We start from the raw sequence: 27631 nt of genomic DNA, 5'->3' as shown, positions 1-27631 counted from the left end.
GTTCGTTTCGGCAAGTATTTTATTTACATATAATGTGATTATAACTTTTTCAATGCCGGGGGATCTTGGATTATTTTAGTCTACATATGTTGAGTTTTTATTAATGATGTGATCAATTATCTGATTAGTTCAATGTGAAAGAAACCAATTCTAGAATTATCATTACATAATCAAAATTTTCAAAATCTTAAGTCTCAATTGATAAATATTTGTTTATTTATTTTTCTTGAAAATTAAGCTCATAAACGTTAAAAAAAGTTATTAAAAATTTGTTTTTATTTTTAGCATTTGATTAAAAATTTAAGTCTTTAGTTAAGAAAGATGAAAACCATAGTAAAAAATAGTAAAAAAAAGTGTAAAAAAGCAAGTCTAACTTTAAAATCCCAAATGGTTATCACATGATGCTTAAAAAAACTTGTTTTGTAATTAATTTAAAAAAAATCAAGAAATAAATAGTTATAAAGTATGCATATTACAAAGTAGGTAAAAAATCACTTTTATTCCATGAACCTTTGTAGGAGTAACAATTTAGTCATGAATTTTGGTTTGTAATGATTTAGTCTCTATACTTTTAATTTTGTAATAATTTAGTCCTTCAACTTTACTATGTAATAATTTAGTCATTGTACTTTAAAATTTATGATGATTTAGTCCTTATTGTAGAATTAGTGTTAAGATTTGATAAGATTTTTAAAATAAAATGACAAACAAATTAAAGACTCAATATTTTTATAAAATACGAAGTCTACATCATAAAATGATAAAAGTTGACATCAAATTTTGATGAATTTTTTTTACTTTAGAGACTAATGGGGTGAGGACTATCCTTAGACTATTATAACCACATTTTGCTACGATAAATATTATTTTATAGTCTCCAATTAAGTACAATCAACACTATTTCAAAATCTCGATTTGTTGTATTATTTATTATTTGCTATATTTTTTTTTACTATTTTACATTTATCATTTTTTTATTCTTTACTACAGTGTATATTTCCTTCTAAAACTAAAATAATTTCCACCTCAAACACATACTATTATAACCCAAACTAAAATGATCTATACCTCAAGCACAAACTATTATAACTCAACTATAATAACTTAAGACTATAGTAACAATTGTTAATAATTTTGAAAATACAAGGACTAAATTGTTATACACAAAAGTCCAATGATAAAATGGTTACAAAATTAAAAGTACAAGAACAAAATTGTTACCACGAAATTGACAAAAATATCCAAATCCCAGGTTTGTTTTACAGTTTTTAACTCTTTGCCTGGGAATATGCACTAAGAGTTTTCTATTCCCTTCCAAAATTGTGGGTTCTCTTACCCTTTGCCATATATTTTTCATTTTATATAATTTCACTTTGAATATAATTAATAAATTAATTAATATTAATTTAACAAAAATAATATAAATATTTATTTTAATAAATGAATAATAATCTATTAAAATATTTATTTAACTTATTTTTATAATAAAAATTTATTAAATGAATGGAATTATTTTTTTACATAAATTATTAATTTATTAGCTAACAATATCTTAAATATATTTAATTAGTAAACTCGGATTAGTTAAATTTAATTAGTATAAGATTTCATTTTTTCAATAATAATATTGAATATTTTATTTTTTTTGTGAATAATCAAGTAATTATTTTTTAGATTAATTTTAATTTGATCGTTCATTATGAACATATAATCATTATTAATTATTTATTTTGATTATTTTTTATTACTTCATTCTTTATTAGCATATCATATTACAAAACACTATTTAGATTGTAATTAACTTTTAAAAAAATAACTTTAGAAAAATCAAGAAATGAAGTTGATTAAGTATTAGATTCTGAGGAATGAAGTTAACTTGTTTTGTAATTAACTTAAAAAAAAAAAAAAAAAATCAAGAAAGATGAACTTGATTAAGCATTGCAATCAGTAAGACGATCATTAAATACATTCATTAATTAATTTTAATTATAAATTACTCAATCTTCAAATATTTATAATTAAAATTATTATTGATTTATAATTAATTTTTTTATCCTGATGTTATTTATTCTTTAATTTATTAATCTGTTATCGTTATAATAAGATTTTCATGTTTAATTTCATAAATTAAATGCAACACAATTTTCGTTCATAAGATTCTAATAACATTTTCATGCACAACTAAATACAGTTATTTTTTATTCTCAAACATTCTATTCCCATTCCCAGACATCTTATTGGCATCCTTTATTTCTAGATATTTATAAAACTTTAAACCAAACCGCCAAAAAAAAATAGTTTTTAACCTACAAAGTATGAGGATTATTTTATTTATTGATTTTTTTTTTTAAAAAAATAAAACTATTGTACTTTGCAAATAAAGAGAGAAGGTTTGAAAGTTTTGGCATAGTTTTTTTTTTCTTTCTTTTTCAAATATTTATTATTGCATTAAGATTATGAGTCATAGCCCCTTAAATTTGTGAGTTGAAAAAACGGTGTGGAGGTTCTGTGGGCTATTTTGTGGGCTATTATTATGATTATTCTAAACTACCTGTGTGCTGTTAAGTATTTCCGCTTCAACATCCTTATCCAGTTTTATTTTTTAAGAAAATTGTGGATTATATTATATGCTTTGATTGAATTTGAATAAGTTCTAATTTAGTCTATACATCATCAATTTAAATTCCCTAAAATGACATTACTACTATGCTTTCTTAGCTAATGTATTCCTACTGGAAAATATTAGAGTTGTATTCGTAATATTTGTTTAAGTCTGGTAGATGTTATTCGAGGTGTTTTTGTTTCTGTCTATGTTCTATCTGACAAAAGGATTGTTTTTGGAAAGGTTGATCCTATGGAATATATTTTTCTTTATTTGAAAATTTTTGTCAATAGTCTTCTTGCAGATTTCTTGCCTTTTTTGACACAACTGTTTTGGTAACTAGGGTTACTTTCTTAACTTTACGCTTTGCATATATAAAAGAATCGTGATTGGTGTTCTATACGTTGGCCATTTTCATGAGAATTAGGTGCGTCATTGTTTGGTGAGAAGTTTTCATAAGTGTGTGAGTCAATTTTTTAAAAGACTAAAGTCGTGTTGCTATAAGTTTGGAGATTTACTTTGAACCGTATAGATTTGTTTCTCAACGTCTTGAGAAGGGATTCTCAAGCTTAGGCTTAAGTAGAGTGCTCTTGATTTGAAATGAAAAGATAAAAGTTCTTGTAAGAGGGAGGCTCACAATTTAAGGGGAGCTTAAGTCACTTCGAGAGGGAACCTCAAACTTAAGGAGAACATTTGAGTGATTAAGCTTTACGGATGTCACTATAATCATGTTGTTGTCACAAATAAGTACAACATTGTAATTGCTTAACATTTATATTAATAAAGTTATCTTTCCTGGACACACTGCTTGCCGAAACATAGGCAATATTTCACCGAGCTAGGTTATCAAACTTCGGTATCTCTATTATTTATGTTTGTTACTATCTAATGTTTTGAGGAATGTTGTAACATTGTTCTTAACAATATCTGGCGTGCAGTAGATAACCTTCATTTTCTTCTGAAAAGATTGCAAGCTGAAATTGACCAAGCAACACACAACAAAACGGGTGGATTGGACCACACTTTTCAATCAATTTGGTTTTTTAAAGCATCAAACTCAAAAACGATAAACAAAAAGTTGTAAGATTTTTTTTTCAAATGTATTGTAATTAAAGTGTGGGGTGGGGATTTAAACCTCTAACCTCAAGGTTGATAGTATGCACTATACCAATTGAATTACGTTCATATTGACAAAAAAAAAAAAAAAAAGTTGTAGTTTGATCTAAACAAATTTCAATATGTCTTTGTTGTACCTCTAAGACACATCACGTGTTCAAAGGCCAATAAGCTAAATTAGCTCTTAATTCTCACATGTAAACAAAGGTGGACTCAAAAGAGATGATTCAACAAACAAAAAATGGATTAAAAAAAAACTTTATAATTGGTTTTAAATTTATTACAAGATGATATTGATTCAACTTGGTTAGAACATTCATTAATGTAACTTTTACAAGTACATACTTTATTTTTAGTGTATGCTTTGACTTTTGGGTCCTTGTTATGACTTAATTAGATTGTTATTTTACTATGTTCTTTTTAGGTAGGTGTAGAACCATCGTTTAGCTAATTGGTTAATAGGTTGAGTTTGGATGTAACACTTTACGTCTGATTTTGAATTTTGGAATTAGATTTTCTATGTGTCAATAATTAAATTTCAATTCCAACCTTTGTAGTTCATGATTTGTTTGCATGTTTCAGCATTCAGCAAGATCGATCAACTTACCTGTAGAGCGTTTCTTCTCATTGTCTTCAATTATAACGTAATTGTAACATCTCGAATTTTAGGGAAATTTAAGTTAATTATCTAAAATTATTGAGTTTAAATTTACCTTTCATTTGAAAAATTGGGATTAAATTGAAATAATTGAAAAACTTTTATTGGTTAAATTGAATTTAATTGATTAGATATTCGAACTAATTATCTTGACAATATTGAATTTTGTTTCCCTTTGATTTTGGATTTTAAAACCAACTTAAAAAAAATTAAGGAGTTAATTAATTTCATGTGGTTTTGAATTGATTTAAATATTTGGAATGATTTAATTTGAATTCGATATGAGAATTTTTTTTTCTTGTCATTTTTTCTAAACCATTAGGTTATGTATCAAAAGAGTAGTATGAGATAAAAGGCATTTCCGATTTTAGCTAAGTTATCGGAGGCCTCTTTCAGCGTCACAAACTTTTTTGTTTTTACGACAAAAGACTCTTAACAATATTTCTATTATGAAAGACTACAAAATATTTATTTTTTATTTTTTTTAAAAAAAGAAACTTTGGGATTGTTGAATAACAAACGAAATAATAAAGCAACGGAACCACCATAGTATTTTAAAATTACTAAAAAAAAAAGGAAGGGTGGTTATTGGATCATTTGCAGATCTTATACCATTTAATTTTGGTTTTTGAAGCCTAAATTAAGATCATTTAAAAAGTTAATCGATTTATTTATTTAATAGATTCTTTGGAGATTTTGGAGATAATGTGATAAAATATTTTATTTCTCTTTTCAAAATTTGAAAAAATAAAAGAATTGAGCTTTTTCAGAATTAAATGAGAGTGAAAAGAGGCTAGAAATCAAGAAGAAAGCAATTCGATTTTTCAGCGATAACTTCCCTAAAATTGTCGATTTTCGGATTTTGAACCGTTGGATCGTGCTCAAATTTGGTCAGTCTGTTTGAGACATATAGAGTTTTATTTTGAACGGTTGGATTGTTGTTTGAAGCTCTGGTTTGTTCGTAATTGCTACTGAATAAAATCTACAAAACTAGAAATTCCCCTTCCCTTCCACTCTCGCAAACCCTCCTCATGCAAGACCCTCACTACCAGCCGCTAGCCTAAACAATTTATGTCATCCAAAAGCAACACCCGTTGTCTATCTATGGTTGCCATCACCGCTGATGCCATTGTCACCGAAATTGATATTTTGGGTAAGTTTTAGAATTCTTGGAGGTTCTTGACCACCCATTAGCTTTTGGCCCAAATTGATTGATATCCTTTACGTTTCGCTTTTAGATTGAAGTTTGAGAGCATTTCTGGTCATGTCCAACAAGGGAAACGAGTTTTTGAACATTTACTATTCGAAGTTTGGAGTTCAGTGGCGTGCTTTCTAGCAGGATTTACGATCGTTCGGTTCTTTCGTTGGTTTTAGTTCAAGTGAATTGTTGGAGTTGGTTGTCGAGATAACTGTCCTTGACTTAATTTGAGGTAAGTGGTACTATTATCGGTGCCTTCGTGTCAGGCGGCCTAGATTAGATTTATAAAATTAATTAATGGACTTTAGAAGCATGATTTTGTCTTTATGATATACTTGTTGCATGACACTTATAAGTATTATGTGCATGTTTGTACTTTCATGCTATGCTATGATCTGAACTGTGAGGTTACTCATGAAATTATGTTTGTGATGCGTGATTAGACCAATATGACAGTTTACCGTCTCGCCTTAATGCATGTTTTATTTCAGAGGACCTACGGGTCTAATTTCATGTTTGATGATGTGTCTTGGGGCCGCTAGACATGCCTAAATCGATAGATTCACGTTCATGTTACTTTTCCATGTTTGACGGTGTGCCTTCGGGCTGCTAGACATGCGTGAATCGAGAGGTTCACGTTTATGTTACTTTTCCATGTTTGACGGTGTGCCTTCGAGCCGCTAGACATGCATGAATCTTTAGGTTCACGTTCATGTTACTTTTTCATGTTTGATGGTGAACCTTTGGGCCGTTAAACATGCGTGAATCAGCAGGTTCACGTTCATGTTACTTTTCCATGTTTGACAGTGTGCCATCAGGCCACTAAACATGCAAGTCAAGGCAAGACAGAACGTTATTTTATTTCTTTTCATTATTTGAAACAATTGTAGTTGTTTGAGCCACAAGCCCAACATTCACTGCGTGTGGATGCATAGTCTAATCCCCCTTCACGCTGCTAGACATGCATGAATCGACAAGTTCATGTTTATGTTTCTTTTCCCATGATTGACGGTGTGTCTTTAGGCTCTAGACATGCGTGAACCGACAGGTACACGATTATGTTTCTTTTCCCATGATTGACGATGTGCTACTAGGCCACTAGACATGTAAGTTAAGGCGAGTCAGATTATCCCCTTAGTTAGCTATTCAGGAATAACTTCACCATGAAAGTTCCACTAATCACAACCATTCATTGCATGTGAATGTACAACATGATCTCGGTAAAGGGATCACTTACTAGGTATTGTTATATGTCCTTTATTCCTTTATGTTTTCAGGGAATGATAGGAATAAGCTGGCAAGTGACAGAGGACAAGAGAAATCGCTTCTGCATAGTCTATGTTTTTGTCATTTGAATGTTTTGAAACTAGAATTTAATGTGAGACAGCAAATTTTAACGTTTTGAATGTTTTCTTTATGAATATTATTTAGGGAACCCCGAATAAAAGTTTTATTTATTTATTATTTATTTGTTTTCGAGTTTATTTTGGAAAAACTATGAATAAAAGTTTTATTTATTTATTATTTATTTGTTTTCGAGTTTAACTATCCTTATTGTTTTAATGAATTTTTTTTTGAACAAAATATTTGAGTTTTAAATATGTATTTAGTCGTAACGGCCTTTGTCAGAGTACTCAAGAGGTCGGGTCATTACGGTAATCTTCTCCAACTCTTCCTATTGGAGTAATGCTAATTGATTTTGTGTGTTGTAGTAATTTAAAATTAGGAATTCTCAACCCAAAAATAATTCCTAAATATTACAAAGTACTAGGGATTTCATATTAGAATTTGTTAATTTCAGTCGGTTTGATTGTTTTTTTTTCTTCAATTCAATATTGGTTATTTGTGAAACTCTCATTGAAATAAACATGTGAACAACATCATCTCGTCAGTTCTATCTACTAGTTTTATTTTGGACTAGATGTGTGAAAAATTGATTATAAATGTCTATGGTTATTGATTTTTTTATTTTTAAAAATTAAGTTTATAAATATTTTTTTCACCAGTAGGTAATTTTAGTTTGTTTTCTACTTATTAGAAATGCTTTAAGGAATGCTTATAAAATTCAAGTCATATTTTCAAAACCTATTTATGTTTTTAGATTTTGATTTTGCATTGAAATCTTTAATAGAGAAGATGAAAATAATTGTAAACGAAGATTGAGAAAACATGTATAATTGTCAATAATCAAATAGTAATCAAACATGACTTTAAACTGGGATTTTATTGACTCAAATAAGCTAAATTATTCAAATTATCACATAGATTGAATTAACTATATTTTTTAGCTTAATAATTATTTGGGTGATTGATAGGTTATCCATTGAGTTATGTTGCAATTTGCTAGGTTGAATTAATTAAATTGAAAATGTTTACAACCCAAAAATAATTGGATAGAGGGTTTACTTGCTAACTTTGAGAAGTTTGGAGGTTCTACCATCCATCTAGCTGTTAAAGAAAGCCATGTCAGCAGTCTAGTAAGTAATACACATACATAAAAGGCACCTCCAAGTCAATTGCACCACTGCCAAGTCACCTTCCTTCTAGAAGAGTAATTGATTAGAAAGAATATTTACACTCAACCAATCAAAAGTATACACCTGTATTTAAATTATTCCATTCATCTCTTTATTCTTTCTCTCCAACGGCTATTTAAAGCCTTGTATTGGTTTTATCAAATGTACAGCAAATATACAGCAGAGGAAAAATTCGTATTCTGTTTTCTAACTCTAGCCATCCCATGATCGTTGAATCCAATTATGCAAAGATTATTTAAATTAGGAGTGTTCGTAGGTTGGATTAGGTTAGGTTGGGTTGAAACACTGTTTAGACCAATTCAATTGTTCGATTATAAATTTCTTCAATTCAAATAATTCTTATTAAATAATGAACCCAATCCAACAAAATCATAAAACATTTAGATTGGGTTGATTTGGATTAGTTGGGTCATTTTTTCAATTTTTTATTTTAAAATTAAATAAAATGTTAATATGTCAAATTTTCATTTAATTATTTTCATATACTTAAATTAAGATTAATAGCTTAATTTCAATTTATATCATAATCTTTTTTCTAAAGTGCTTAAAATTTATTTTTAGGAGTTGTTGGAGAATGAATTAACCAAAAAAAATTATGAATATAAAATAAATATAAATATATGAAAAATAATTGTATCATAAATAAAAACGAGGATTGTTTCCAAATATAGTAAAATGAACCAAAATATTAAAACTATAACAAAATTTTAAAATTTATCAAGGATAGATCCTGGTGTGTAACAGGGGTGTAACAATGTCATAGATTTTAAAATTTTGCTATATTTATAAATATTTTTATCATTTGAAATACTTTTTCTAAAAACAACATATTTTTTAAAAAAATTAATAATAAGTTAGGATGGTTTTTCTCAATTTATTGAGTAATTCCCCCTTCTTATTTTAAAGGAGGATTTAATGTCGTCGTAATGTTGGTGATTTAACTTGTATGTAGCTGATATTTTCACGAAATAATAATAATAATAATAATAATACATTTCTTAACTTAACATTTAGTCATAGCTAAAAGAAAGAATTTTTGCTTATTTTATCATCACTCGTGTTCGTGAGTCATCGAGATTCCCTTCTTTGTGATTATTTATTTATTACACTTCGTGACCTAATTCGAAAACAACTGCTCGAATTAATTAATCTAAATAATCATGATTTTTGTTATTGAAAGTAAAATATATATATATATTAGATAGAACAGCACCCTCCCCTTGACATAATTAAAGACATTCGTCATTCTTTTAAATACTTTTTTCTATTTTCCAGAATTAATATGCAGATTAAAATAATAGACCGAAATTTCCGCCTTACATTTCAAGAAAATAAAATGTATTTTAGTTAAATAGTTTATGCTTTATCAAAACACAAACTCTCATAATTTTTTTTTTTAATATTCAAATTAAAGTGACGGCAATTTCAATATTTGAGTTAGACTATTTAAAATTTTTTCATTTATAGAACATTTATTTCAGAAATAAAAAGAATAATATTTTGTTTAATTCAACTTTTTTCTTTTCAACTACATCGAATATAATTGTGAAAATTAAGCCCAACTAACGAAATAAATATTAAATTAAATAACCTTATCCAAAATAATAATTAATAAATGTCACGACGATTTTTTTAAGATCAATTGAATTGTAATCCGATTAACTGAATGTATTAACAAAATCCATTCCAATTAAATTCATGAAAGTCTTCAAATCCATCAGATTTTGTAACAAATTAAATGAAAACCGATGGGGATTTTTTAGCTCTCCATAAAAGAACAACCATTGTAATAATTCCTCCTCAATTAAACAAATAAATTGTTCGATCCAAAAACTAGATCATTCACCGTACAGAAAATTCGTCTGGATTCAATTATAGATAATCCAACTTAAACAGTGAAGATCCATTTAAAAATTATGTAAATTATCCACTCGAGATGATTACTCAAACATCTCATCAAATTCTTTCTCAACTCCATTGACACCAAGAAGAATCGATAAGGAAAGATTTAGATAATCACTTCACTAATCACTATTTAGTTGTAAAATTAACAACAGCCGGCGTAGATTTCTAGGCCGTCAACATCAAGATGTATGATTCATCTACAGCCATTTCAATGATGCAAATAGACTGATTATAATGAGAAAACAATGTAAAATCAATCGTCGTCGATCAATAATCAGACGGAAAATAGTTGCAGTAGGTATGAAGTTTCCGTAATCTAAACGTTCTAAAAGGCAAGAGAAGAGGTAAATTTATTAGGAAATGAAGAATTACGTCCTTCCCCAAATTTTTCGTTATTACGATGATTTACAGAAAAAAGGCAGTACAGATACAGATTTCCAAAAACACAATACAATACCTCACTGCGCCAAACTTCGTAGATCTATTTCTTGCTTCGGTCCGACAAATCGGAAGCGAGACGCGACGCGATCGCCGAATGGTACATAATGTCATGGAAAGTGGAGCTCTCCAGCGTTTTCATTCGGAGAAGTTTCGCCTTCTCCTCCGTGAAGCATCCAGGTGCAAATCTGGATCTGGTTCTTCCACCTTCGAGCTCCGGTTCGGCATTCAGAACCGACTGTTCCGCGGCGGAAGAAAGGACGTAATCCGGTTCGGAAGACCAGCCGAAGATCGGGGACCACCACTTTGGCGCGGTGGCCTTCCGGCGATTAGGTTCGGATTTTCCAGAAGAAGAAGCTCTGATCGGAGCGGGATGGAAAACGGCAAGATTGGTCGCCATGAGAGAAGCAAAAAAAAGGTAGGGATTGGAAAAAGAAAGATAAATTGATAAAGTTACCGGGAGAGGACGGTATTTAAGCGAAGAGGGAGGTGGGTTGTAATCAGGTGCTTTAAAACCATATGAAATCGGCTGACCGTGTCCGGTTCGGGTCTTTTCAATTATAAAATAGGTTCATTTATCAAACATACCCCTAAACTATTGATTAATTTCAATTACATCCCAAACTTTTAATTTTTTCATTTAAGTAGATAAAGTTTGAATTTTCTTCCCTTCAAAACACCTTAAAAGTTTTTTTTGTCATTCAAATTCATGGACAAAAAAGACGGTTTATGTTTATATTATTTAAATGAATAAATCTAAACATATACCTATCATAAGTAAATTTGAGGGTTAAAATTAATTTAAAAAAAAATCTGGAATGAAATGACATAAAATTAGAAGTGTTATATTGAACGAAAGAAAATAATAAGAGATATGTTTCATAGATGTACTATGTGTCTTTATTATTATTATCTTTTTTATATATATATATATATACGCATAAGCATATACAAACTTTGCCATATATGAATTTAATGGCAAAAGCATATAATGGTTGTTTTGAAACAAACTTCAAACTTCAAACTTTAAGATTTTAAATAAATTTTTTAAAAAATTTAAAGATATAATTGAACCAACCTCATTGTTTAGGGGATATTTATTAACTTGACATTTAAAATAAGACTAAAATTCTAATGTCTAACCTGTTTAACTTTAATTTTAAAAGCAATTCCTATCTTTCTAATGTTTCAATTTTTTATTAGGTTATTGAACTTTACAATATCACACAAGTCTTTATACCTTCAATTATTTGTTTAATAAATTTTTAAATTTAGATAAAAATTTAAGATTTAACTAATACAAAATCAAGAATTTAGAAATTTAATAGATATCTTTTAAAATTGAAAGATTTATTAAACCCAAAAAAAGTAAGAAAAGTATAATTAAACAAGAAGCGAGAGTAAAAACAACGACGATAAAAATATTAAAGTTATGTTTGCCTCAAAAAGTTGAGGCGTACGAGTTGTGAACTGCACTTATTCTTATTGTTTAGTTAAAAGGGTTTGTGGATCTTATTACTAAAAAATATTTTTATATCTTATCAACTTTTTAGACTATGATCTTAGAAATTCACAATTCCCTATTATTCATAATTATAAAAGCGTCATTTATGGAGCGATTTTGTAGGACATCCTTACTAATGAACCATCAAAGAGGGATTAAGAATGTAAAGTTGTAATTAACCTTAAACATCTAATAGTGACTTGTACGGTCGCAGTGTGAGAGTTGACCGGGAAGGGTATAAAGGGAATGGAAAAATGAGGGAGCGGGAAAAGGGTAAAAGAGTAAATAAAAATGGATAAGGTTTGGGATGCGTGGATGACGTGGCGAGTGGTCCCGCTGGACTGTTTCACGAGAGTTGTGTGCTTTTTTAAGATTTTTCAGCTCCTTTTTCGAACTTTTATTTGACCATTACATGTTGGGCCCCACCCCCATTTTTTTTTCTTTTTTTAAATAACGAAAAAATACAAGTAAGGCTGTTTTGGTTTTGTCCAAATAATAGTAATAATAAATTCATTGGGTTAAAGATCAAACTTTTATACCACTAACCATTTAGTTTTTCAATTTTGATGTATGACAATTTAGTCCATATACTTTTATTTTTATAATAATTTAATTTTTTAATTTTATTATATAATAATTTAGTCATTTTACTTTAAAGTTTGTAATGATTTAGTTCATATAGTAAAAATTATGGTTAAATTTTACTAAAATTTTTTGTATAAATAATCAATAAACTAATTAGAGACTCGATATTTTTATAAAATACATAAACTAATAAACATTAACATCTAATTTTGTTGATTTCCTTTACGTTAGAGACTAAATTGTTATAATTATGGGTGTTCATAAAACTCGATAACCCGAAAAAACCGATCAACCCAACCCAACCCGTGCAATTTGGGTTAAGTTATCAACTCATTTGGGTTGGGTTAGGTCAAATAAATGAAAATTTGACGGGTTTGGTTGGTTCATGGGTTCACCTAATATAATCCAAACCAACCCGAACTAACCCAAATTTATTATTACCTTTAAAATATGTTTTTTTATTACTTATAACACAATTTTTTTATACATATATTGATTTTAATTTTATTTAATTCCAATATTTTTTTGAATAATTTATACTTTGACAACTCTTAAAAGTAGTTTCTTTGCACTTTCGAAAAAAATCACTATTTAAATTGAAATTGAGTTGTTAATCTTAATTTAATATATATAAATAATTATATAAGATTTTTACATATCTACGTCGTGCTTCTTTTTATAACAAAAAATTAAACAAATGATCCGATTAACCTTAACCAATCCAACATAAATATTTCGTGGTTGGGTTGGGTTCATTTTTTAATAAGGGTTATTTAGGTTACAGAAATTTATAATCTGAACAATTGGGTTGAAGAAATTTATAAGCTGTGGGTTGGGTCTAAAAAGTCTTTCAACCCAACCTATGAACACCCCTAGTTACGATAAAGTACGAGGACTAAGTTGTTACATATTCATAAACTAAATTGTTACGGAATTTGGATCATTACAAACTAAATTTTAGGGACCAAATTATTACTTTCATAAAAGTATAGAGACCAAAAGTATTTTTTAACCATAAATATAAGTAAGATGGCGTGTGATTAAAAATTAAAGTTTAATAATAATAATAATAATCTGATTTTAAAAAAATAATAATAACCATTTATGCTTTTTTCTTTCTCGTATTATGAAACTATGTATACTTTCTTTAAAATGAAAAAAAAAAATCTAAATTGAACTTAGCCCAACAATAATTGAAAAGGTTATGTCAATTACTGTTGAACTAAACCCACATTAGCATTACCCATAACAATATTAATAAAAAGTAAATAACCAAATAAATAAATTCAAGATGAATAATGTTCCTAAAGTTAATTTTAGAAACAAAATAGTTATAGTTTTTTTTTCCTATTTTTAGATTTTTATAATTCAAAATAGTTACCCATAACAATATTAAGTCACTCTCACCCATGCAGATTAAGGGATAATATCGAATAAATAGGACTTCATAGCTAGCTCAGGATTGAGATCGAGTTATCTTAGGTCATCGAATTGAAATAGTTAGTTTTAACAGTAAACGGTCGAAAAGTGACTATTTCATGGTTCAGTTTTATGCAAACATATTTTTCATAAGATGCTCCTACACATATGTTTCCACATGAACGACTTTGAAATCACATCGTGTGTATCAATATACAAAGCGGGCCGCATCTATAGTGTCCTCAGGATAATGCATCCACAGCTATCCATATATTTACATACCATTTTGGCTATATACTCAAACTTGATCATTATTTATGTCTCTACATAAAGTTGAAGCATTCACGTTGTAACCTTGGGTTTATTAGTTTATTAGATTTGAAAATCAATTAATGCAATTTATATATTCAATACCAACCTTATTGAAATACTCTCAATAACATCTTTATTGTAAATAGTAATATGTTTAAAAGTTACAAACTACGAATTTTAGGACATATAATCCAACAAACTCCCTCTCAGACTAGAACTTCAATGGGTTTCAAATATACAAATATACTATGTTGAGTATAGTAGAATAAATATGATAAACTAGGGCATCTATATACCTATATATTATCCCACTTGCCCTAGATTTATGAAGCTTGTAGTCCTAGTCCGACTAGGTGACCCTCGAACACTTTAGCCATGAGGGCCTTCATAAACGGATCAACGAAATTGTCTTTTAAGGCTATTTGCATGATGATCCCGTCTCCTTGATGTACTATCTCACGAATGAGATGGTACTTGCGCTCGATGTGCTTTTCACGCTTATGGCTTCTTGGTTCATTTGAGTTGGAAACTGCTCCACTATTCTCGTAATAGAGGGTGATTGGCAGATGCATATTTAGAACCACTTCCAAATCAGTCAAGAACTTTCTAAGCCATACTGTTTTTTTGGTTGTTTCACATGTAGTTACATATTCCATTTCCATGTAGAGTTAGCAATATAACTTTGCTTTATACTTCTCCTGAATATAGCTCCTCCATTTAGAGTGAATACTGATCCTGAAGTAGATTTCCTGGAATCCACATTGGTCTGAAAATCAAAATCAGTGTATCCAATAAGGATAAAATCCTTAGAGCCATACATGAGCATATAATCTCTCGTTCTCCAAAAATATTTTAGGATGTTCTTAACAGCAGTCCAATGACTATATCCAGGATTGGACTGAAATCTACTCAGTATTTCGACTGCAAAACATATGTCTAGGCGTGTGTACAACATGGCATACATTAAATTTCTGACTGCTGATGCATAAGAAATTCTTTTCATATTCTCAACTTTTTGAAGTGTCATAGGACACCATTCCTTAGACAGGTGAATTCCATGTCTATAAGGTAATAAACCTCTTTTGGAATTTTGCATTTTATATCTAAAAAACATCTTGTCTATATAAGATGCTTGAGATAGTGCTAACGTTCTGTTCTTGCGATTCCAAACTATTTGGATTCTAATAACATATTGTGCATCTCCTAAATCTTTCATTTGAAATTGCGATGCTAGCCACCTCTTGACATCATCAGGGAATTCTACCTCATTCCTAATGAGTAGGATATCATCAACATATAGAACCAGAAAAGCTACAGTTTTGTTGACAATTTTCTTATAAACACAGGGTTCTCCAATATTCTATTCAAAGCCATAAGATTTGATCACAGTGTCAAATCTTATATTTCAAGATGGAGATGCTTGTTTTAACCCATAAATGGATCTTTTAAATTGCAAACTATTTGCTTTTGACCCTGTTCAATGAACCCTTCTGGTTGAGACATGTAGATACTTTCTTCAAAATAGCCATTTAGAAGGGTTGTCTTGACATCCATTTGTCATATTTCATAATCATAAAAGGTGATGGATAAAAGTATTATAATAGACTTGATCATGACAATAAGAGAAAAGGTTTCTTCATAGTCTGCCCCCTTTCCGGATAAATTATTTTGCCACGAGTCTAGCTTTGTAGGTATGTACCTTACCAGCTTGGTCTCGTTTTCTCTCGTAGATCCATTTACAACCAATAGGTTTCACCCCATATAGTTGATCTATAAGTTCCTAGACTGAATTGAAGTACATATACTCCATTTCAAGGTCCATGGCTTTTATACATTGTCTTTATCTACATCCTCCATTGCTTGTTTAAAGGTCAATAGATCCTCTAAGCCATCATCAGATACGACAACCTAAGTTTCTGTTAAATTCATATATCGGTCAGGCTGTTGAACAACCCTCCCACTATGTCGAAGTATTCTCAATTCTTAAGAAAGATGTGACGGACCAGTTTACCAGCTTGATCAACAACTTTTGTTAATTTGTCTTCTGTTTCTCTAGACATCTCATTCAATACTAGTTTACTGCAAGGTTTATGATTTCTTATGTGGTCTTCCTCTAAGAATGTAGCGTTTGTCGATACAAGCACTTTATTATCTTGAGGATCATAAAACAAACCACCTTTTGTTTCTTTGGGGTATCCTATAAATAGGCATACTTTAGAACGTCATTTCAATTTCTTTGGATTTTGCACCATCACATGTGTTGGACATCCCCAAATCCTGAAGTGACGTAAGCTACCTTTACGCCCTCTCTATAACTCATATAGTATTTTTGAAACACTTTTCGAGAGAAACATGTTCAAAATAAATACCATAGTTTGTACTGCATATCCCTAAAAAGATTGAGGTAACTAGGCATAACTCACCATCGAACGAACCATGTCTAACAGGGTTCTATTTCTCCTTTATACTACACCATTTTGTTATGTTGTACTATATGTAGTAAGTCGGGATTGAATTTCATGTTCTATCAAATGATTCTGGAATTCTAAATCCATATACTCACCACCTCAATCTGATCGAAATGCCTTAATCTTTTTATCTAATAAGTTCTCAACCTCTGTCTTGTACTCTTTGAATTTTTCAAGAGTTTTAGACTTATGACGCATCAGGTAAACATAACCATATCTCGAATAGTCATCAATAAAACTGATGAAATATTCAGATCCTTCTCGAGCTCTAATATTCGTCGGACCATAGAGATCTGAGTGCACAAGCTCTAAAGGTTCTTTGGCTCTTAGACCTTTTCCTATAGAAGATCTTTTGGTCATTTTACCTTCAAGACATGATTCACACGGAGGTAGAGAATTGCCTTCTAATTGGTTTAGAAATCTACTTTTTACTAATCTCTCAATCCTATTGAGATTTATGTGTCCAAGTCTTAAGTGCTAAATATAGGCGTTAGGAGAAATTTTTCGATTCTTATTTTGAGTTTTAGTTATTTTAAACATCTCAATTTTTAAAATAATTTTTACCTTAGTTGATTTCAACATATATAAGTTATTTTCAAGTTTAGCAGAACATATTTGAACACCTCTTGAACTAATGAATACTTCATTGATATCAAAAATAACTTTATACACATGTTCTAATAAACAGGAGATTGAAATTAAATTTCTTTTCATGTCTGGTACATAATGCACATTTTCTAACAAAATGTATGCTTCTCCAAAAAATAACATGAGATCTCCCATTGCTTCAGCCGAGATGACTTCACCTGTTCCCACCTTGAAAGTCATCTCGTTTTTTGTCAGGTGCCTCCAAAAACTAGTTTTCTGAAAGAAAGTGCAATATGGTTAGCGGCGCCTGAATCTAGTATCCAGGTCAAATGAGAACTTTCCACTAAACATGTTTCAATTATAAGTAAATTAAATTAACCTTGGTTTGCATTTTCAACCTTATTTTCAGTAAGATATTTAGGATAATTTCTTTTCCAATGCTCATCCTCATTGCAATGGAAATATTTTTCTTTTGCAACTTTCGTCTTGCTATTCTTTGCTTGAGTCTTCTTTTTCGTCATATGACAATACGGTATGCATATTGGTGAGAAATCCAAAAAGCTTGGAGAAAAATTTCAAACAATTTTAATTTTGTATATGATATTATTTTATTATTTTATTTCATTTTAATATATTATATTATATTTTCTCGACATTCGTATTGTCGTGGTGTGCCGTCTTGCTCTCATTTTTATTACAGACCAAATTTTTTCTCTAATTATTTTCGAAAATATATCAAATTTTTAAGCACCTTACACAAATTATGAAGTGCCAATTTATAAATTTTTACATAGGGCGTAGGTGAATTATGCAATACCAATTATATAAATAATGACATTATAAAAGAGGTTGTTTTTAAATATAGAAAAATGAACCAGAACTATTTACAAAATATAGCAAAATTTTAGAACTATCAATGATAGATGCTGATAGACTTTTATCAACATTGATAGACACTGATAGATGTCTATCAGTGTCTATCAACATCTATCATTGGTAATTCTAAAATCTTGCTATATCTTGTAAAGTTTTCAATAGTTTTACCATTTGAAATAATTTTCCTTATTAACCAATTTATTTGTTGTTTTTTTCTTGTACAATAATTTATTTGTTATTAACATAGTACATATTGTGGTTGAAATAATCTGGATAAATATAAATTTATACCTATGAACTTTGGGTGTTGTATCAATTTAAACTCTAAACTAAAATTGTATCAATTTAAACAATCAACTTTAAGGATCGTATCAATTTAAAACCCAAACTAATAATTGTATCAATTTAAACCATGAAGTATCATAAGTGTATCAATTTAAACCTTGAACTTTCATAATTGTATCGACTTAAACCCTTTATTATGTTTTATTTGGATACACTTATAAATGTTCAGGGTTTAAATTGATACAATCTCCGAAGTTTAGAGGTGTAAATTGATATATGCCCTAATTAATTGATATGAAATTTTCATAGTAGACATTATGGTCAAACCTAAAAACCAAACTGATTAAAAACTACCGCCGGATCCCTTACTTCTGGCTTTGGTCGCTCTAGGTTGGTCTACAACCTGGGTAACTACTCTTTATTCACCCGGTGCTTCACGAACTAGTTGGTGACAATCTTTCTTGAAGTGCCCCGCCTATCCGTACTGGTAACAAACGTTTCTGTCGCCATAACATATCACTGTACGGTGCTTACCACAGTTTGCACATAGTGACCTCCTCCCTGTACTAGCTACTGACTTGCTAGCACAACCTGTTACTGACCTACTACTCGGTTCAGCTGCAGGTCATGACCTCTTCCAACTTGAACCCTGCCGACTCGCGCCTCCATGACTCCTCATATCTAACTGTCCAGAGAACGGGGATCTAAAACTCTTACATCTCGTCTCTACTAAAGTTCTGTGCTGCCCCGCACCTTTCTGAAGTTGGTCTACCTCCACTACACTTCGCTCAACTTTGATAGTTGTCTCTACTAACTGAGTGAAATCCACCTAATTAATTGTAGAGATAACGAGAGTACGTATCTTTCTCCTTAGGCCATTCTCAAATCTCTTACATCTCTCTTTCTCTTCCGCAATGATCGGAAGGGCATACTGAGATAACTCTATAAATATCTGCTCGTACTCAACGATCGTAATCGATCCTTGGTTCAACCTAAGAAACTCATCCCTCTTTACTCCCCTGAAAGAACTAGGGTAATATTTATCATTAAATACTTTTCTAAACTCAGGCCAAGACATAGCTCCTGAACTACTCATCCTGGTCTCCATCACTTTCCACCATTTCTCAGTCTCTTTCTGCAGCAGGAACGTCGTTAACTCGACCTTACGATCCTCAGGGCATCTCATAACACTAAAGCATTTCTCAATCAAGTCCAACCAGACCTCAGTATATGTTGGATCTATGGCTCCATCAAACGTCGTGGCACCTAAAAATATCCGCTAACATTAGATTATAGTTTATAAGTTAAAAAGATATTTTCATATTACTTACATGATTTATTTTTAAAGTACAAATCATGTAAATATTTTACTTTAAAATTTTGAAACTTGTAAAAAAAAAAAAAATTGTTGAACTTTTAAATTGTAAAAAAAAAAAAGTTCAAATAATGGTTGAATCATAAAAAAAAAAAAAAAAAACCCTTAGAATTTTATGACAGATTTGCACTAAAGTTTTGAATGCCATTTTATCGAGGTTAAAAAATACTTTTGATTCCTAGACTTTCATGAAAATAACAATTTAGTCTATGAATTTTAGTTTGTAACGATTTAGTTCATACACTTTTAATTTTGTAACAATCTAGTTCCTGAATTTTAGTCATTGTACTTTCGACATTGTAACAATTTAGTTCCTAACGTAAAAAAATTATCAAAATTAGATGTCAATTTTTAATACTTTATGATGTAAACTTTGTACTTTGTAATATTAAGTCTCTGATTAGTTTAACGGTTTATTTATACATGACACACCCCCTCCCTGACTACTCTCTTAGCCCAGGCAAGAACATGACTACATTAGTTATCAATCCTTTTTCTGACACTTACTGCCTACTAACTCTCTTTTAAATAATTTGATAATAACAAGCAATCTCAAATTCAGCGGCTACCACTAAGGCCAACAATGAAGGAACTCTTATACAAGAGTACCTATGAGCGGAAGCGGATCTTTCCAAAGACATTGTGACAGAATTACCACATTTACATTCAAACAGACAGATATGCATTAAACTACAAATTACCGGCATGCTTTCAAACCAAAATTAAGAGAACAAGAAATACGTACCAGTTGAAAAAAAATTCTCCACAACAAATCTCATTCTCTCCAAGCGAACTGGTGCTCTTGCTCTTGCTGGAACGTCAAGCAATCGTTCACCAACACCCGGTCGTCTACTCACGAACGGTCTCCACACGAACATAACAAATTGAGACGACACCACCACTTAGAACCCTCGATAATCTCAGTGTGAGAATCCAAGGAGTGGGCTCTGTTGGAGTTTGATAGAGGGGAGGAGGATATGAAGATCGTACAACATGACCAAGCAAGTGAGAGAAGGTAGGTCGATCGCATAGACCGTATTTGATCGTTTAGACGAAGGTATACGATCGTTTAGAAAACAGGCCACGATCGTGTAAACGATCGTTTGAAAAATGCTTGGCGCTAGACGATCCTTTAGAAAAACGTAAGCGATCCTTTAGAAGATGCGCGCGCATGTAAGTGATCATGTAGTAAATTTGAGCTATCATATAGTCTCTTAATTGACTAAGCGATAGGTAGCATACACTTTAGTTGAGCGAATTCCATGATTTCTCGATTATTTTGCAAAATGAAAACAATTTTCATTTTATTCTTCAGTTACGAAAACTGAAAGAAACCTCCCACTATCACACGGTTACGGAGAAAACGGTGACCAATTATCACATAATTGTCTAATTAAATATATTAAATATAATCATATTATATTTATTAACCTATAGTTTAATATCACATATTAACCATAGTGTTTTCTTCTCCACTAGATATAAATCATATTTATATCTAATTTCCTCCAATTAATATATCTCATACATAAAGTTAATAATATCAAATATAATTAATAAATTCAATCATATCATATATAATCGAACTCCCTCTTGTCAATTTGAACATTTCAAACTGACCAAAAAGCTGATTCTCAACTTGAATCCATTGAGCTACCAACCTATGGCTTGAAGCTCCAATGGTACGTGAATAGCTGACTAAACTCTTTACCCACGAGATCTACCATCCGTTAACTGCCAGACATTTCACTAAAGATCGAAAGATGAACTCTCCTTACCACAGATTTATTTCTGTGTCCATCGGATATAACCAATCAACAGTACAATAACCCTTCATAGATGCTCGTAAGTACAACTGGGCTAATCTACCATTTTGCCCTGGAAGTTACATTTAACTTCTTAAGTACCACTGACCCCTCTAATGAATAATACAACATAGTCATACTATGTATGGATACCTCTCGGACCATGAGAAGGTGTATGGCGCTACATCGTTCAAGTCCCGGGATCAGCCGTTAAGGGAGCAATCTATCTGCTTACCTCCGCTTTGGGGAAAGAGTGAATTCCATCTTGTGTAGAGTTCCCAACTCTCAAATCAGACGAATCCCCAAAGTGGTAGGTTTGAGTCGGCGACCACTCATACCCATGTAAATCAAAGGACCGCCCTCAAAGGCAAGAGTTCCCAACTCACTTAAGATTGAGGTCATGTTACCTATGGTCATCCTAGTGAAGTGAAGTCTTTGTCATAAACGACGTTATATAACGAGACGTTAACACTTCGTGGTCAAGTCTTATACAAACAAGAACGCCCCCGCTCGCATGTTCCCATGCGAATGATCAGGATCAGACCATCTATAGCAAGTCACAACACTTGTAACTATTCTACAAAGCGGGCCGCATCCGTATCGTTACCAGCATAAGGTTTCCCTCCTATATCCATATACTACAGACCATTTTGGTTATCACTTAAGACATGATTTAGTTGTATGTCACCACATACATGCTTAATTACATAATGACAACCAAGGATTTTAGTTTATTGGTTTGTGGTAAAGCAAATAAAATATCCAATGGTCTATAGACAAGTAGTGAAGAAAAAAAATCATATATTATACATCACAAGTGTTCGTACAAAAATGTGTTTACAAACTATAGGGAACGAGAGTTTAGAGCATCATCCCCAACAAAAGAAACATTAACCAGTAACACAAAACATTTACAGAATTACAACACAAGTATCATAAGTTCCAACTCCCAAACTTAGTCCCTACATGAAACGACTACAAAATATGTACAGACATTTACAGTGACCACCTAGCTGACGGGTTACTAGAACTTCTGACTTTAAGTGGCAAAGCAGATGTAGAGCTATCTTCGGAGGATTTGACTGCTACCTGGGGGAAAGAAAACATTTAAAAAATGGAGTAAGCTACTAGCCCGGTGAGTGACTTAAGAAAAAAACGAGTTCTCATGCATAAATCTCAATAAAGAGATCATACTGAAACATAAGTCTTTACAATAACCTTGTACTGAAATATAAACTTTACAGTAACCTTGTACTAAAATATAAACTTTACAGTTACCTTGTACTGAACATATAAACTTTACAAGTATTAAACATTAAAGTTGTTTTCATCATAAAACATTAAATTGATCCTTAGTTGAGAGTAACCCTACTCTGGTTAAGTCCCAACGTCAAGCCTTAGTCGATAGAGAACCTTTTTGCTCAATCTCTGACGTCAAACTACCTACGTGCACGTGGTTATAACTAAATACCATCATACCTTAGGTACTATTGCCGAGATATCTTCTCAGTGTCCTTCGGTATCGAGTTACTTGGATACCTTCTCAATGTCCTTTAGTATCGAGCTTGAAGTAATATTAGTCATACTAAGACTTATTCTTTAAAGCATGTGAAGCTAAACACATAGGAATATATCTTTAAATGTACTAATGCATGTTTTGTGCATATGAGCACACATAAATAGTTTTACAACATACTTTCACACATGGCATGTGTTTGAAACATAAACTCATAGTTTGTTTGGAAAACTACTTTGTAAAATAGCTAATGAGAATAATATTTCTTAAAATCACGGTTTCTTTAAAAACATTATAAATACTTAGTCACTCATAACTTTAGGGCTACTTCTTAAAGGTTGATATGCTTCTAGCAATGGTGTCAATCTTGTAGACACAACAACATATATTTAGCTACTAGCAATGGTCTCCTTTTTTAGACTAATTCTTAATTAAACTTGTGTTTATCCTTCCTCTAGAAGACCTTCACTCAAACGCATACCTGGCTATAGGTCAAGTATTTAGAAATTTCCTTGAGATTTTGGCTCTTGCTATGCGGGCAACACACCTCACAAACACATTCCCACTAAGCAATCAACACTTGCTCTAAGTGTTCCTTCAGTCACACATGGTAATTCACAAAGGCCTCTATGCATCCAAGACTTCAAGCAAGCCTCCTCAACCTAAATAGCAGGTCAAACGCATGGTAGTGCTTAGCCCTTAGTTTGCCCGAGCGTCTATTGTGAGCTGCCAACTTACACAACCCAATCAGCTACCTGCTTGTTCATAAAATTCCAGATTCTTCTTACTTCATTAATAACTCGAATTATAAAGCTCATCTTAAGAAATTTCCTTCTACAAACTTGTTTATAATTGTCTTAGAAAGCTTACCTTAAACTTTCAGCTTCAAACTCTTTGTTGTTCATCCTGGAGCCTCAAATCTTCATCAACGGCCCATATTCACCCGTGAAATGAACCTCTTGTCACTTTCTTCTTTCTCCAGCCTTATTTTGGTGACATCTTCTTCCAACAACACTACCTCTAAAACTAGACTCTCAGAGCTTTTCAGAGACACCAAAATCTCTCAACTTGTATGGAGGAATTATTCAAACTGAGTTTTTGAAGTTTGTCCTTCATTTTATACTACCTCCCACCCTTGATCATAAATGCTTAGCATGACACCTCTATTTCAAGTGGAGTTAATTCCGGAGCTTAGGATAACTGGTGCCTCTTAATCGGTGGTTAAGATTGATTACTTCACCTACTATCAATGCATGCTTTCAATTAGGTTCAACGCACACCATGGTTATCACGCAAACTTATTCCAACGCATGTGTTTTATGCCTTGGCCTCCTTTCGACTTCAATCATCGTAACTCTAGCCCTTTCATCTTTGCAAAGCCTGGCCAACGCAAGCTCTACTCATCGCATGTCAAGCTTGATCAACGCATAGTCAGCCTTACTTAGTGTACAACTCAAACACACACTAAGTAGCCAACACCTTGCGCTCAACGCCCAGACTGGTCCTCTCACACACAATGCCTCAATCGTCTAGCTTTGCGCCCATTGCATAGTTCTCGTTGTCGCTCATAGTCTTATGCTCACGCTATCGCTCATCGTGTAGCGCCTACGCCCATCGTCTAGCACATCACGCCCATTGTTTAGTACTTACGCTTATCGTGTAGCACATCGCCTAGCTCGTCATCTAGAGCCACAAGTAGCTATGCGATTGTCCATGCGCAACACTCCAATACCCAACGCCCATGCTTGCACACACCCGATCCTGTCGTATGCCTTGTCCACACATAGGGTTGCTTGCTCTCAACACGCTCCTCTTGGCGTGCACAACCAATGCATGGCTTCACCTCCCTCGGTCACACTTGGCTTCCTTAAGAGCCCAACTAACCTCAACAAATAAGTAAGGCCAACGCATGGCTCAACTCCCATGCCTAACACAAAGCCAACAGATGGGCAACACTTAGCCAATTTCTAGCTTCACCTGAGAGTCAAGCTTCCAAACTTAAACATTTCCTCCAACTCTTCACCCTTTTCCCTACAATTAAACATTAATTATCACTTTAACCTACTCACCATACTGGTCTCAGTAGTGAACATACACAAATAGGGAAATTAGGGTTCAGGATTTACAATACGTGAAATCTCATTAAACCTTAACATTAATTTTTACAACAGGGACTAAATTGTTACAAATTTTAAAGTTCAAGGATTGAATTGTTAAATAGTAAAGTTTATGGATTAAATTGTTACAAAATTGAAAGTATAGGGACTAAATCGTTACAAATCAAAGTTCAATGACTAAATTATTACTTATATAAAAGTTTAGAGACTAAAAGTAATTTTTAACCTTTTATCAATCTCAAACTTTTTTATATTTCATTTTATATATAAAAAATGAAAATGTTTTTTTTTTTTTTTTTTTTTTTTTTTTTTTTAACTCGAAACCATGTAAAACCATGAGGTTAAAATCAAACCTTTTAAAAGTCTTGAAGTATAATTAATTTTGTATAATTTAACCCTTTTTTTCCAACTTATATGGTAGATAGCTCAACGGATTAAACACATTATTTATATTAACTACACGATCAAATATTTAAATTTTTCTATCTACGTTTTAATAACATATTTTTTCTCAACCCTCAAATACTATAAGATTTGACGGACTGTTTCATTAAATTTTCCAAGTCGTGTGCAAACTTGTTTAGACATATATTATCCAAAAGAAATATATCATCCATATACACTAAATACCGAATATTTGAGGCTAAATTATAGAAGAAAACCCTTAAACTTTGTATTTTGATTTATAGATACCTTTAAATTTTCTATTTTATATATAAAAAAATATCAAACTTTCAAAAATTTCAATAGTACCCCTTATATATAAAAGAAATAAACGACATAATTACTATTTATTTATATAGACAAAAAGTTAAAATATATATATATATATAGTGCAAATTACAAAAATCGTCCTCAAGTATGGTGGTAGTTGCAATTATACCTTTAAACTTTCAATTTTAAAAATTGAACCCTCAATATTATATAAATGTAATTGAGTCAAATTGGACATATATTCAAATTTACATAATTGTACAAATTGTAACATTTGTATAATTTTAAGAGTTCAATTTTTATTATATGTTGGTCCAATTTCTACAACTATTGTAAATACGAGGGTCTGATTTTAACACTTGTAGAAGTTTAAAGACCTAATTTTGACAATTAAAAGTTTAAAAATGTAATTGCAACTACCATCATATTTTAGGGGTGACTTTTACAATTTGCCAAAAAAATATTTTTCAAAATTAAAAAACAAGGTTAAATTATGAACTTTACACTTTCTGTCAAAAATACCTATGAAGTTTTAGAAGTTTAAAAAATACCATTAAACTTTCAAAAAGAGTTCAAACAATACAGTTTTGGATGGAAATCGTTAAAGGTTTGTTTTAAAAATACCTCTGAACTTTCAAAAGTTTTAAAAATATCTTTAAACTTTCAAAATGAGTTCAAACAATACCCTTGTCGTTAGTTTCAGATGGAAATCGTTAAAGTTTTGTTTAAAAAATACCCATGAACTTTCAAAACATATAAAAAATACTCTTAACTTAATAAAAGTTCAAAAATACCTTCACCGTTACTATTGTAAAAAAATCGTTAATTCTTCATCACAAAAATGACTTTAAAAATTAAAGAAATTAAAAAAAAAACTTTTAACAATCAATTTGTTTGAATTCTCTTAAGTTCAAAAAAAACCAATTTTAAAATAGATTATATAGAAATCCTCGTCTTTTCACATAGATATTCTCATATTTCTCTAAACTTTTCATAGCTTACACCAATGTTCTCAACAACCAAAATAAACAAAATGAAGATTTTAAGTTAAAACATAATATACCACAAAATTTACAAAATTTCAAAATCAAAATCTTCTCTTGGAACACATCAAAATGATAAATATTCAAATAAAAAAAAGTATTTGACTATTTATCGTACATATAGATATTTTCATATTTCTCTTAATTTTCGAACTTGAGAGAAACATGAGAGTAGCTATATGAAGAAAAAAAGGGAGGATATCTATATAATTTATTTTAAAATTAGCTATTTTCTAATATAAAAAAACTTTAAATGAATTGATCAGTAGAGTTTTTAATTTTTAAAATAATTATTGCAACAAGGAACTAACGGTTTTTATTCAAATACTAACCGTGAAAGTATTTTTGAACTTTTATTAAGTTGTGTATTTTTGAAACGTTTTGAAAGTTTAGGGATATTTTTTAAATAAAATTGTAATGATATTCATCTAAAACTAACAGTAAAGGTAATTTTTGAATTTTTTAAAAAAATTAAGGGTATGTTTGAAATTTTTGAAATTTGAAGGACATTTTTGCCACAAAATATAAATTTCAGACATCTTTTTATAATTTAATCCAAAAAATGAAGCT

General features: G+C 30.8%; 1 protein-coding gene across 1 annotated transcript; it reads right to left on the bottom strand.

Annotated features, from left to right (window-relative positions):
• Positions 1–10342: 10342 nt before the first annotated feature.
• On the bottom strand, positions 10343–10967 carry LOC120086132 (uncharacterized). The gene has a single exon (XM_039042596.2). It carries the CDS (start codon positions 10852–10854, stop codon positions 10498–10500), a length of 357 nt encoding a protein of 118 aa, XP_038898524.1. The 5' UTR covers positions 10855–10967; the 3' UTR covers positions 10343–10497.
• Positions 10968–27631: the final 16664 nt, after the last annotated feature.

The sequence above is a fragment of the Benincasa hispida genome, chromosome 9 (assembly GCF_027475165.1).
Source record: "Benincasa hispida cultivar pf3 chromosome 9, pf3_genome.v1.1, whole genome shotgun sequence".
Classification (NCBI taxonomy): domain Eukaryota; kingdom Viridiplantae; phylum Streptophyta; class Magnoliopsida; order Cucurbitales; family Cucurbitaceae; genus Benincasa; species Benincasa hispida.
The sequence above is the reverse complement of the archived record's forward strand: the minus strand, read 5'-3'. Positions and strand labels throughout refer to the sequence as shown.